Source organism: Garra rufa, chromosome 5 (assembly GCF_049309525.1).
Source record: "Garra rufa chromosome 5, GarRuf1.0, whole genome shotgun sequence".
Taxonomy (NCBI): domain Eukaryota; kingdom Metazoa; phylum Chordata; class Actinopteri; order Cypriniformes; family Cyprinidae; genus Garra; species Garra rufa.
In genome coordinates, this window is record NC_133365.1 from 22,514,891 (window position 1) to 22,530,299 (window position 15,409).

Here is a 15,409-nt window from a genome sequence, read left to right on the forward strand (position 1 = left end):
CTCGCAAGAACCGGATTTTGTTTACAGCTAAAAACAGTCTCCTCTTGGCTTATATCGAATACAAATTTTTCTTTACAAATCCTTGTTTTGTACTTCTTACCACTTAGTTTTGTTTTGCTATCTCCTTATCGCTTTTGTCACTTCCATGTTCGTCACTGCATCTGCCTACGTCATCCACTGGAACACCACTCTCTCATGTTTTAAATATGATTTTTTATTAATGAACTTTTTTATTACTTTCTATGATGGATGGATGTACTTTTTTGAGCTTCAAAAGAGCCATTATAAATAATAAATATAAATTATAAAGCTTGGAAGAGCCAATGTAACTGTATTTGTCTGAAAGACAAAAGTTATATGCACCTAGGATGGCTTGAGGGTGAGTAAATCTCTATCCCTTTAACTAAATTAAAATAATAGAACATAACAGAACAACAAAACCATAAACCGAAAAGAGTCGAATGACAAAACCATAAATTGGGTGTCATTAGACTCTTTACTGCATAATAAGTACCAAAACAGTCTGATTCAGTTTATGACTGTCTTTTTACTGTATAATAATATTTTTAGTTTTTTGCTGAAAAAGTCTTTGTCCTTATAATGAATCAGCGAAACAGGTTAACAAAACAGTCTGAATCGTTTTGTGATTCACTCTGAATCACTTAGACATGACATTAATTCTGTCTTTTCCTCTCTAATCTCTTGTGAAATGGATTATGACGTTCCTCTCGTTTCTAGGCACACAAGATGATTACAGATTTTCCCTTTTTATTGAAAGCAGAGGCCAGAGTAAATCTGATTTTCTAACTTTGATTTTCACTTGGCATTTGATTTCTCTGAGGATTGATGTCCTCCTTAACTCCGCTTTGATTGTTGCGGCCTGGATGGGCAGCGCTTCAGAATGTTTAAGCTGCGATTTTGTTTGTTGGCCACTAAAAGCTTTAAAGACAGTTTTCCAGAGAAAGAGAGCGAAGTAGGAAGAGCGAGGGAGCAAAGCCCTGAGAATTTTTATTTTGGCCCAGTCCTGCCCCCTGCCTTCACTCTTAGCCATCCCAAACGCCCCTTCCCCCCTCCCTCCCTCATTCACACATTCAGGAAACAGGGGACCCTGCCAGAAGCCCTTTCTGTTTCCGGGAATCAGGCCCACAGGGCTGCTGTGTAGTGGGCCGGCTCTGACGTGAAGGCTATTGTTCCCGTGCGGAGCTCCATTGTGGAGGGGAAGGAACAGCAGCAAAAACAAAAAACACCCGCGGAAGGAGCTGAGAGGGGAGGGAGGACGAGATGTCTGAGCTATTTCTGTAAAGAGGCTCCTTCCCCAAGAGCGGTCGGCTCGCTGATGAGATAGGGCGACTCTTGCGTGTTCAGCTGCGGACTTTATCGCTGGGATCTATCTCAGGAGCCTGCCATGTTGAAGGCTGACGCACAAATTCAAAAATACATGTGACTCATGAGAATGGAGGATCTGATGTCTGTGGAAACATCAAAACTTGTGTGTTTGATGAAAGCCGTACTGTACACAACCCATGTCTTTTCCGCTCTGTGGTCAAGGGCAGAAATCCCTGCTGGAAAAACCATGTCACACCAGCTTAACATGTTCAGGCTGTTTTTTTGAAGTGGGAGAGCACAAAAATACATACTTTTGAAATCAACTGGTCGGTTCATTGTTCTTGAGCTTGACTTGGATAATTAAAGTGATTTCAGGGAGGGATACGTTGTGGGGTGTTTGCTTAAGGCCTCCAGATACATTTTTAACTTGACATGCTGTTGACTCTCGTAGTAGGACGTTCGAGCTGCAGTGCGAGATGTGATGATGCAACCATTCTGTCTGAATGTATATGGCTGTAGTGAAAGGTGAAAAAAGCTATTCCAAGAATATTTTACTGTGCAAGCTGTCTAAAAGCTAAAGTGCTGCACATTGTCAGAATGCTAATTAAAATGTCAGAATATAGGGAAAGTACTTTTAAGGGTTTTCAAATTGGGGTCATGGGATGTCCAAGGGGGTATGAGGTAAGGAAGTTTTTAGGGATGCACAATTTAATAAAATTGAAATTGCAATATGGCCTTATTAAACCCCAAACGCGAATTATGAATTAATAAAAAAAAAATTATGTGCTGTCGTTTTAAAGTTAAGCAGGCGGTGAAAAATAAAACTGAAAAAATACTGTAAAAAATAATAATAAAAGAATATTATTTTGTTTAGTGTTGTGTTTAAAGGAACACTCCACTTTTTTTGGAAATAGGCTCATTCTCCAACTCCCCCCGAGTTGATAAGTTGATTTTTACCGTTTTGAAATCCATTCAGCCGTTCTCCTGTTCTGGCGATATCACTATTAGCATAGCTTAGCATAGATCATTGAATTCTATTAGACCAATAGCATCGCGTTCAAAAATGACCGAGTTTCCATATTTGTTGTATTTAAAACTTGACTCTTCTGTGGTTATATCGTGCCTAGAAACTCGCAGCTTTGCATTTCCACCGGTCTTAATACACGACATAACTGCAGAAGAGTCAAGTTTTAAATAGGACAAATATGGAAACTCGTTGGTCATTTTTGGATTCAATGATCTATGCTAAGCTATGCTAAAAGTGATATCGCCAGAACAGGAGAACGGCTGAATGGATTTCAAAACGGTAAAACTCAACTTATTAACTCGGGGGGAGTTGGAGAATGAGCCTATTTCCAAAAAAAGTGGAGTGTTCCTTTAATTCTAATAACAACAGCAATAATACATTTTGAAATATTGTAGTAGTAATGACTTATTTTGTTCATTATTATTATTATTATTATTATTATTATTATTATTAATTAACAACAACAATAATAATAATACAAAAAATAAAAACAGTCATAAATTAGTTTTGTGATTTTACAGTTGTACTGTAAAATATAATTAGAATAAGAATAATATAACAACAACAACATCTAATTTACAATGATATATTAAAATAGTAACTTTTTATTTGTAACAGTAGGGATAACAATAATAATAATAAACCTAAGTGAAATATTGCAATAATAATTTCTTTAAATTTCTTTAAATTTTGTTTAATAATAATAATATAATAAATCTAAGTGGGCTTAAGTGAATAGTAATTTCTTATTTTGTTTAATAATAATAATAAACAAATGGCAAATTACTATTGCAATATTTCACTTTCACTTTATTATTATTATTATTATTATTATTATTATTTTTAATTAGCAATAATAATAATAACACAAAAAATAAAAACATAAATAAATTATTGTAATTTCACAGTTGTATTGTAAAATATAAAAATAATATAACAACTATTTTACAATGATGTATTACACATAGTATTTTTTATTTATAATAGTAGGAATAACCATAATAATATAATAATAGTAATAACTTCAGTGAAATATTGCAGTAGCATTATATTATGTTTATTATTGTTATTATTATTAACTAATTAATTAATTAATTAATAGTAATTTCGTGTTTTATTTAATAACAATATTATTATTGTTATTGTTATTATTGTAAACAGTTTAAAAAATACTATTGCAATATTTCACTGACGTTAATATTATTAATACTAATAATTATTATTAATTAGCAATATTGCAAAAATTAACAGTAATTTTACAGTTGTACTATAAAATGTAGTAGTAGTAATAATAATAATATAATAATAATAATAAACAGTTATTAACAGTTAATAACAGCTATTTTTCAATGATATTACAATAGTAATTTCTTATTTTGTTTAGTATTGTATTTAATTGTGACAGTAGCAATAATATTAATAAGAACTTCATTTCTTATTTTGTTTATTATTATTATTATTATTATTTAGCAATAATAATAATAATTAGCAACAACAATAACAACATTATTAATAATTAATCCTGTGTGAAAATTAATGTTACATTATCGCAATAAACATTTTACTTGACATTTTAAGTTATCATATTTACTACATATTGACATTAATACTCTTTGATTGTGTCTTCTATATACTGGTTAGATTCATCACAATTATTAAATTATTAAAACTCAAATCTCCATACAGTTCTGCAAATGTTTATTTGTTATATTTTACAGAAATGTTCATAATTTGGCTTGAGTGCAGTAACAATATGACCACTGTGACTTGTTCCTTATTTCAATAACAGTAGTTGGCCTGCTGGTCAAAGGTGGTCTGTTTCCAGGTCAAAACAAAATTCACAAACCATCTAACTATAATAACGCTCAACTATAAACCATGTAAACCAGTTGGTTTATTGGGAAGCTGATTGTAGCTACTTTTTTTTTTTAAGCATTAAGTGTACCATAAAACCAAATTGTTTTAGCAGTTCCAATCTTTTTTCTTTATGTAGAAGATGAGCTTTAGTCTTGTGTTTTGAAAGCAGACTGAAATCTGACAGAGGTAATGCCGGGTCTCGAGGGAGTACTTGCAGCAGAATCTGATCCTGGTACAGTACATGAAGGCATTGGCAAGACACACTAAACAGATTATGGCTGCACACGGGGCAGGGGAAAGTTTATTGTGATGGAAAGTCAAATACACACATTTATTATGCAACACCACCATCAGCGGTGTACAGTTTATATAGGCAGTTCCAACAGTGACGTAAAGCAGAGCAAATGAATGCTGAAGTGTGTCATTCCTGCACCAACAGAACTGCAAAAATAATGATGTTATGTTTCTGGGAAAACAAGGCAGAAAAATAATAATGCATGGCCTCTGTGGGCTTGTTTGGATATGTTTGGAAACAGTCATTAGTGGTGCTTGTCAACCAGTAGAGATTCCACTAGACTGTTTATCTGTGCTAGATTATAATTCACTAGATTATCAATAAATAGTCAGTTTTAAATAGTTCTGTAGTATATAAAACATTTCTGGGTTGTGTTACCATCAGAAATGGCCGTGTTGTTATATACCCTGAGTGTAATGTAAATTTTTTAATAACATTTTAAAATATTATTTTAATATATAATTTAATCAATTTAGATATTTAAAAAAAAAAAAACTTTTATATGAATTGATATCAAGTGCGCCGCACGAGTCTCGAAAAGTGAAGCCAAAAGTTTTCGATCGCCCCCCAGTGGCTGGCTGCAGTATAGGTCATAAACTCCGCCCTCTCCATGTAATCTAATGGGACATGAGCCAAACTAAATAATCGAATTACACTTGAAATAATTTTTTTCCAAAGATGGTTTCCATCGTGTGAGGTAGTTCTCATAATGCTGATTCATGTTCAAGTGTTCATTTTTCAAAAAAGTTCACTTTTAGGTAGTTATTTTATGCTATAAAAACGGGGTGTGGTGTCATGATTGTGATCTTGCGATTGGGTCTGCGGGAGTTTGGGCGGGACTTTGATACCGCGGCTCTGCCTCGCGACACTACTGCGCAGACTCTGGCTCCAAACGAATCTCTACTGCGCAGAATCTGGCTCCAAATGACGTAATTTCCCCCAAGATGGCAGCGGCCATATTAAGACATTTTGGCTTCACTTTCCTATATGGAATGAAGGGGAGATGAGTCGTCCATCTTTTTTTACAGTCTATGATTGATATTTAAATATTATAGAGATTTGGGTGGTGGGCTGTTTTGACATGGGCTAGCTAGTAGTAATAAATAGTAAGTTCATGTTTAATGTTATTTTAAATGAATAATAATGTTTCTATCACACACATAGACTACCATTCAAAAGACTATTAATGTGCTTCAAGTTGAAAAGTGAAAGACATGTATATTGTTGCTTTAAGATTTCTAGTTCAAACAAATGGTTTTCCTTGGAAATGCTGTAGTTTTAATCCAAAAATCCTTAAATCGATGTATTTCGGTTTATTGTCAGCACAACCGTTTTCAACGTAAAAAGAAATGTTTCTTGAGCAGCAAATTAGCATATTCTAATGATTTCTGAAGGATCTTGTGTCACGCAAAACTGAAGTAATGGCTGCTGAAAATACAGCTTTGCCATTACAGGAATAAACTGTACTATCAAATAAATTAAAATATAAAAAGTTATTTAAACTAATAATAGTTCCAGATTTTACAATTACTGTTTATTTTTTGTTTGTTTTTTGATAAATAAAAAAAATGCAGCCTTGGTGACCTTAGAGACTGTAAATCTTTTGAATGGTAGTGTACCACTTTCAAAAACAAGTGACTATTGTTAATCTTCTCAGAATATTTTTTTTAAACACCATTTCTAAAAAAACCTTCCTTTGTCTTTCAGGTTTCCCAAAAAAGCGAGCAGGTGAGTGCAGTGCCTCTTTCCTGTTGCTCTTTCGTAGTGAAACGCCCTTATAGCCCCAGAGAGAAGCACAGCAGCCAGACAGGCAGCTAATGGCTGTTTTCTGCAGACAGCGATTTGGGCAGGTTGAGTGTAGACACAACACTGATGCTGCCGCTGATATGAACATGTGATAATAATATGCTCAGATTCACAGCATTAACTCGGGCTTTATTTGTTTGTAGACACAGAGTCTTTTCTTGCCGATTTAGCTTGTTTATTTGCTTGAGCAGGATCCAAAACTTACACTTGCCAAATTAGAACTAAAAAATCGCCACTGACAACTTTTCAGAAATTACATCTTATTTAAAATCTAGTTGTAAGAATCAAAATCTGATCGCATTAAAAAAAAATTAATACTAAGTTCTGTACTAATACTAAGATGCTCACCAAGGCTGCAGTTAATTTGTCAAAAATACAAAAACAGTGATAAATTATTACAATTTAAAGGTGCTTAAAATCCTTAAGGTATTTAAATTTGACTTTTTGAAATTTGAGGGATGAAAAAACTCTTGTAAATAGCAATATTCCTGAAGAGGTACTTGAAAGGTGCTTGAATTATTTAAAGACAATGTATCTATGAAATAAGTGTTTAATTTTTTCAATAAGCACATATCTTATCACGCAATAAAAAAAAAAAAAAATCATACTTTTTTTTGCTTATTTCAGTTAAAGTCATAAAACTAGCGAGCTAAGCCAGTAGAAAGAGAAACAGATGAACCAAATCAATAAGTGAGTCATTTACGCTGGAACCGCGCCGATTAATTAATTTTTTTGAAGTGATACGTCATCACATCTATTGATTTTATTTAAAAAAAAAACACAACAGTGTTGATTGAAAGTGAGCTTTTTGGAAACTCTGAATCAAGTTAAACCATTGCAGCATAAAATTATTCACTGTTTCGAAGCGCTCCAATCGGATTGTGAATCATTTGATTCAGATCGGCACATCAAAGGGTATATCGCAAATCATTCGATTTAGATCAGGACTTTGTTGCGGGTTCACAATTCATTTGATTTAGATCGGAACTTTGCACATCGCAGATCATTTGATTTGGATCGGGGCTTCAAGTTGCGTATTGCAAATCATTTGTTTTAGATGGGGACTTTGGAGCAGGTATCGCAAATCATTTGTTTTAGATCGGAAATTCACGTTCTGTGCTCCAAGTCCTGATCTGAAATGATGGTTCGCCAGCCATTATTCAGATCGAGAGTGGGGAGCGCAAATCATTTGATTTACATTGGAACTTCAGATTTGTGAATCATTTCGGGAATTGAATGATTCGTGATCTGTGCTTTAAGTCCTGATCTGAAGTAATGGTTCACGAATCATTATTTATATTGGGACTCGGGAGAACAGATCGTGAATCATTTGATTTAGGTTGGAACTTTCGGAGTGGGTTTGTGAATCTTTTTATGTAGATCAATACCTCGGAGCACGGATCATGAATCATTTGATTCAGATCGGGACTCTGTAGTGTGTATTGTGAATCATTTGGTTTAGATAGAAACTTCAGAGTGGGTACGTGAATCATTTTGCAAATTGAATGATTTGCAATCTGCGCTCCAAGTCCTGACCTGAAAGGATGGTTCGCAAATCATTATTCAGATTGGGACTCTGGAGCCTGGTTCGTAAATCATTTGATTTAGATTGGAACTTCGGAGCGGGTTCGTGAATCTTTTGATTTAGATCGGAACCTCGGAGCACGTATCATAAATCATTTGATTCAGATTGGGACTTTGGAGTGTGTATCGTGAATCATTTGGTTTAGATCAAAATTTCAGAGTGGGTTCATGAATCATTTTGTAAATTGCATGATTTGAGATCTCCTCTCCAAGTCCTGACCTGAAAGGATGGTTCAAGAATCATTATTCAGATTGGGACTCCGGAGCACGAATCGTGAATCATTTAATTTATATTGGAACTTCAGAGCGGGTTAGTGAATCATTTGATTCAGATCGGGACTTTGGCGTGTGTATCGTGAAATATTTGGTTTAGATTGGAAGTTCAGAGTGGGTTTGTGAATCATTTTGCGATGATTTGCGATCTGTCCTGACCTGAAATGATGGTTCTCGAATCATTATTCACGAAAGTTAAAAAGTATTTGAAATAGAACATAATAAACTTTTTGAAATTTAATTTCCTTGATGAATAAAAGTATTTTTTTTTTTTTTTTCAGAATAAATGATCTTACCTTAAATATGTGAATGGTAGCGAAGCGTAGATGCCAGCAAAAAAAATCTAAATATAATTTTATTTTACACAATATGCTGTCAGCATGCCAAAACCTGGTCTAGGAAGTGTCAGCTTTAAAATCATCGTCTTTAAAGTACAATATTCACATTTGGTTAACGGACAACTAGTCGATCATCCTGACCCATCCCTAGTCATGATAGCTCTTTATAACGGTCAAATTCCCAGTGAACAGTTTGCATTGTGTTGGTCAGAAATGTTTTGTCTGCTCTCTCTGGGCCTGTTTTTGGAAGGGGGGCATGAGTGTGACCTTTTGTAAGTGGATCCACATTTCCTGTCTAGTTTTTGTATGCTGCTGGATAAGAATAGCTTGATGTGGCAGTGACGGTGACCCTTTTTTCCCATTTTTGTGTATGTGTGCACAGGACAGGAAGTATTCTCAGCAAGGACCATCCCCCAGACAAAAAACCCAAAAGCGACAAGGCGGCAGTCCCCCCCTCGCATGAGTTTGACCCCACAGGTAAGAACACGCCCATATGACTCCTTTTAAAAAACATCGAAATAATGCATAACTGTCTCTTTCTGTCGTTTACTTCATTTCAAGAATATTTTGTGCTGCAAAATGAGATGTTTCAGTGTTATTTAGTTTGAAAACTAAAACTGACTGACTAATTTAATCAGGGTATTTATAGTCAAATGCGTATATCTGGGTTGTGACAGCTTGGATAGTGTGCAGATACAGTGCGCATTGCTCTAAAGAGCAGTGAACTGTATGTCTGTAGATTTATTGTGGCGGTGAGATTGAATGCAGACCCAGTGTGTGCTGCTGGACTGCCTCAGTTTGTATGAAGATAATTACAGCAGGAACATGTCAGCTGTGACTTCAGAGAGACCAACGGGGCCTCAATCATCATTTAAATGCTGGAGTAGCACCTTGTTTAAAGGCTTAACACTGACTTTGACTTCTGGTCACTGCTGAGCAATGTGTTCATGGATCAGACTCAACGCAACCCTTAAATAGGTAGTTCATTCGTAAGCATAGAACCTGCCATTAAATGTATCAGCAACATACACTACTCTTCTAAAATGTGGGGTCAGTATGATATATTTTTTATTTTTTTGGAAGAAAAAAATCTTTTGAACTGTATTCATCAAAGAATATTGGAAAATGTATCATGGTTTTACACAAAAACATATTAGGCAGTGCAGCTGTTTTTATCATTGATAATAATACGAAATGTTTTTTGAGCACCAAATCAGCATAGTAAATCAGAGTTCTGAATGATCATGTGACACTGTATTTGATCAAATAAATGAGATACTTTTCAAAATCTTAAAATTTAAATGTTACAAAAATCTTACTGACCCCGAACTTTTGAATTGTAATGTATGAAAGTTAAAATAAAATAATGAAGAGAAAAAAACACATTAAACATACAAACATAAAACATGGAAAAGTAACATACAAAATGTATACACACATTTAATTGCTTTGAAATGGGGATACATTTGAAAATGTATCAATTTGACCCAACATGACATTTATTCAGTTCAAGTTTAGTTGTGTAGCTCTTTTTGCAGTGCGCGTTGTTTCAAAGCAGCTTCACCGCAGCTTTCAAATCTCATTCTAATCGGGTGTTGTGTGTTTAATAAAAAAAAAAAAAAAAAAAGTGAAACTTAAATGTTGTTAAGTGCAAATGAATAATAATAATAATAATAATAATTTGTTACATTTATATAGCGCTTTTCTAGACACTCAAAGCGTTTACAGTGTCAGGGGTATCTCCTCATCCACCACCAGTGTGCAGCATCCACCTGGATGATGCGACGGCAGCCATAGTGCGCCAGAACGCCCACCACACACCAGCTTACTGGTGGAGAGGAGACAGAGTGATGAAGCCAATCTGAATATGGGGATGATTAGTAGGCCATGATGGTCAATGGGCAAATTTGGCCAGGATGCCGAGGTCACACCTCTACTCTTTTCGAAAGACATCATGGGATTTTTAATGACCACAGAGAATCAGGACCTCGGTTTAACGTCTCATCCGAAGGACGGTGCTTTTTTGGCAGTATAGTGTCCCGTCACTATATTGGGGTGCTAGGAACCACACAGACCACAGGGTGAGCACCCCCTGCTGGCCTCACTAGCACCTCTTCCAGCAGCAACCTAGTTTTCCCAGGAGGTCTCCTATCCAGGTACTGACCAGGCTCAACCCTGCTTAGCTTCAGTGGGCGACCAATCTTGGGCTACAGGGTTATATGGCTGCCGGCAATGATATTTGATATTTGATATTTGATTTTTACGACATTTGGGAAAATTGTGACACATTGACACATTTTTCATTTTTGAGTGAACTATTTTATACATTGTTATTTTGTCAACAGTTGTAGGGCCCTGTAAAATTGGTTTAAATTTTCTAGGGACTATTTTAATGCTTACATTTAAAACAAAATAATGAAAAAGCCTGTCTAACTAATTAAAGTCATGAAACATACGCAATTTAACAACAATTTATTGAAAGTTTAACAAAATATACATTTTAAGACCCTCTGAAATGTGTTTTCTTGTTTTTCTTCAAATTTAGTTTTATTATTCTGGTTGCGCTGTTTTATTGCGCTGGTTGATCATAACCGGGTTGTAAGTACTGCTTCAGAATGCCAAAAGAAGAAACGGGAGCAAGAGACAAAAAATAGAAAGTAGGCAATTTATAAAAAACGGCATTTAAACTCAAACAGGCTGTTCATCAGCTGATCAAAAGTTTAAGACCATAGCCATAAAAAGGTAAAATCTGCACAAAAATATGGCTTTCATGTCATTGTTCTTCAGGCAGTCACACTGTCATGATCTCCTGATGGCAAAGGCAAAAAGGTTTTCTCTCTTTGAACGTGGCAGAATTGTTGAGCTGCACAAGCAAGGCCTCTCGCAGCTTGCCATCTCTGCCGAGGTTGGACGCAGTAAGACAGTCATTTTACATTTCTTAAAAGATCCTGAGAGTTATGGGACAAAAAAAGTCAAGTGGTAGACCCAACAAATTTCACCTGCACTGAGCTGCAGGATCGGACGGGTTGTCCGTGAAGACACAGGTCCATCCTCGACCCAAATTAGGACCCTTACTGATGCTGACTGCAGCCCAATAACCATAAGACGTCATCTGCGAGAGAAGGGCTTCAAGAACAAAAACGTCTTCAAAGGCCACTTCTCCTTCAATGCCACAAACTTGCCCGTTTGGAATTTGCAAGGGAGCACCAAACATGGGACATTGAAAGGTGGAAGAAAGTTTTATTCTCTGATGAGAAAAAATTTAATCTGGATGGTCCTGATGGCTTCCAACGTTACTTGCATGACAAGGAGATCCCACCGGAGATGATTTCTACGCGGCACAGTGGAGGAGGCTCCATCATGATCTGGGGTGCTTTTTCCTTCAATGGGAAAATGGAGCTTCAGGTTGTCCATGGGCGTCAAACGGCGGCTGGCTATTTGGATCTGTTGCAACGGGCATCCCTCTTGACTGAGGGTCCCCGTCTGTGGGGTAATGACGTGGATGCCCTTCGTGAAGCCATCTTCACCACATGGAGCAATGTTCCCAGCAGCCTCCAGAAAACAGTAAGATCAAGCATGCCGAAGCGAGGGTTTGAAGTGATCAACAAGAAAGGTGGGGCTACTCACTACTGAGTCCTTTTTGACACTTTTGGTTCTGTTGTGGGTTTATTTTTGGGCTATGGTCTTAAACTTTTGATCAACTGATGAACAGCCTGTTTGAGTTTAAATGCCGTTTTCAATAAATTGCCTACTTTCTATTTTTTGTCTCTTGCTCCTGTTTTTTCTTTTGGCATTCTGAAGCAGTACTTACAACCCGGTTATGATCCACAAGCGCGAAATGTGAATACTTGCAATGTTTCCCCCGGTCTTAAGATTTTGTTCAGGAGTGTATTAAGTAATATATCACAGTTTCTTCAAGTTACTATGACAACCTTTATGGCGATAGTTTTTCAACAAAGAAACTGTAAAATGCTCATGAACTGCATTATTACTAGATAGATTATTATCATAGATTATTACTAGAAATTATGTTTGTGTTCATGACGTCCAGAGGCTGAAAACATTGTGATAATTATATTTATTAGGACTGTCAAACGATTAATCGCATGCAAAATAAAAGTTTGTTTACATACTATATCTGTGTGTACTGAGTATATTTATTATGCATATACAAATACACACACATACATGTATATATTTAAAAAAATATTTATATGTATATATATTTATACTTGTATATAATTTAGATTATAAATAAATTTAAATATTTAATATACAAATCTAACATATTTTTCCTTAATATATACATGTGTATGTGTATTCATGTATACATAATAAATATACACAGTACACACAGATATAGTATGTAAACATAAACTTTTATTTTGCATGCGATTAATCGCGATTAATCGTTTGACAGCCCTAATATTTATGCATTTATCAAACATTTTTTATCTAAAGTGACTCATAATAGAGGATCATAAGCAATAATTCACTGAGCCAACAGTATTCGTAGTACACAGTGCAACATTTACAACCCCAATTCCAGAAAAGTTGGGACGTTTCATGAAGTGCCATAAAATCAAGAATATGTTATTTGTTCATTCTCTTGAACCTTTTTTTAATTGACTAAAGTACAAAGCGAAAATTTCCAATGTTTTCAATGGCCAACTTTTCATTTTATTGTGTGAATGTAACCAAATGTTGATCATGGTTGCAACACACTCCAAAAAAGTTGGAAAATTTTTAAAAATGGAAATAGGTGAGGATATCATGTTTGGGTATAAAAGGAGCATTTTGGTCTTTGTAAGCGAAGTTGGATCATGTCTCATCACTTTGTGACAAATTTCATGACAAAAGTGTCAAACAAATCAAAAAATAACAAAGAATTTTGGTCTGTCACCAACTACCACACATAAAATTGTGAAAAGATTCAAGAAATCCAGAGAAATGTCAGTCTGTGTAGGGCAAGGCAGGACACCTCAGGTGAATGTGCATGTCCTTTGAGCCCTCAGATGGCATTGCATAAGAAACCGTCATGCTGCGGAGTTAAATATAGCTACATGGGCTCATTTCCGAAAACTACTGTCACTAAACACATTCTGCAGCTGCATCAATCAGGGATGTGATTTTTCCGGATTAATCCGGAATTCCGGATTTTTCGACCTGAAAATGTGACCTATGTCACGTATTTGCGACCGTTCGCAAATGGCATATGGCGAAGTATGATTGGTCAGATCACCTGTCAATCAAGCTCCCTGCTGCGCAGTGTAAGTTACCTCAGTTGCTCTCTCGCTACAGTGGTATCGTGACAAGAACATCGCCGGATCGGATGATCTGGGTATGTATTATTGCTTGTGTCTATATATAACCTATAAGTTACTAATTTGACTTTGTTGTCGATTGATTAGATGATCGATTTTGAGCGCGTGTGTGCCTCATGAAGCACATGTAAGACAAACTCTACATTATCCTGCTTATTACATGGCTACCTACAAAATAAATCAATAATTTGACACAAAATATTGATTTTAAAAGGAGTTTATTGATTTAAAAACTATTTGATCGGTGTGTGGGGGGGGTTGTCTTAGTATATTTTCCTGCTTTTTTGTCCTTAGCCAATCACATGCCTGATCAATAAATGCAACTTGAATTTCTGTTACTCTAGCAGAAAGCTATACATCCGTTCTATGCAGTGATGCCATGGGGTTCTCTGGGTCACAGCACATCTCAGATAGTCAAAAAGATTATGGAAATGTGTGCTGCGGTCAGACAAGTACACGTTTCAGCTGGTTTCTGGGAAAATAAAACAGTACTAAAGGGACCATCCAGACTTCCATCAGCGATTGATGCAAACACAAAGGACTGTTGTGGTATGGGGTGCAGCAGAGCAATTGGAATATGTGCAAAGGTACCAACATTGAAAACGTTTGAGCAGTCAGTGAAAAGGAGAATCAGACAACGACAGTTGTCAAACCAGATTGGACAACAATTTTGCTTGCAAAACTTGAAGTATTAGTATCCTCAATTCTCAAACAATTAAACATTGTAATAAAAAGGAAAGTTGATGTGGCACAGTGTTAAACATGCCTCTGTCCCAACTTTTTTGGAGTCTGTTGCCGCCATGAAAATCAAAATCTGGTTATATTTACAAAATAAAATTAAAAGTTGGCCACTAAAAATATTTGATTTTTTTTTTCTTTGTACATTGGTCAATTAAATAAAAGTTAAAGAGAATAAACAGCATCACAGAAATAGCATAACAGAAACATATTCTTGATTTTATAGTGTTTCACGAAACATGCCAACTTTTCTGGAAGTGGTGCTGAATTAGATTAAGAGACAAATTAGAGCAGAGAAGAAATACAGGGGGAAAAATATTTTTAATTTTATTTTATTATTTTATTTTCAAACAGCAGTGTCAAAGGCTGATTCCATCCACATTAACCAAGAGTGAGCAATAAAAAAAAAATTGGCTTACTTGTCATAAGCAAAATGACTCTTTGTCACAGTGCAAATGTTCACACTTGGTGGAAACCACTCAATGGGAATGTTTAATTTCATTTTAACATCATAGTGAAAATTTGTATAGGCCTTCGTATACTGAACTGAATTATCACACATCTGTGTTTCAAACCTGGCTTTGAAGTCATGACTCATTTATAGTCTTTCCTGGGATTACCCAGACATGACTGAAGTGATCAAATCAAGCACACCAGAGCCCATGTTGCCATGCAGTATGGAAGTTTAACTCTTGCATTCCCAGTGCTTTGGACTTGGTATCGTTTTAGCGGCCTGGTTATACCATTATGTGGGAGGCCCATCTCATCACAAGCTCCGGATGTTGTCACAGGGCTGTAATCCCTCTCTCTCTTTTCCTGCCGCAGAGACGCACAGCTGTGC

At 35.7% G+C, this 15,409-nt stretch overlaps 1 protein-coding gene across 2 annotated transcripts in view; it reads left to right on the forward strand.

The window, feature by feature from the left end:
• The window catches only part of arhgef12b (Rho guanine nucleotide exchange factor (GEF) 12b), a 97,768-nt gene that overhangs the window by 41,156 nt on the left and 41,203 nt on the right, over positions 1–15,409 (forward strand). The window contains exons 2-3 of one of the 2 annotated variants that reach the window (XM_073839419.1): positions 6,213–6,233; positions 8,889–8,983. In XM_073839419.1, coding sequence (XP_073695520.1) covers positions 6,213–6,233; positions 8,889–8,983 — 116 coding nt within the window. The remainder of the gene's footprint in view (positions 1–6,212; positions 6,234–8,888; positions 8,984–15,409) is intronic. The other variant, XM_073839421.1, reaches the window with a different exon arrangement.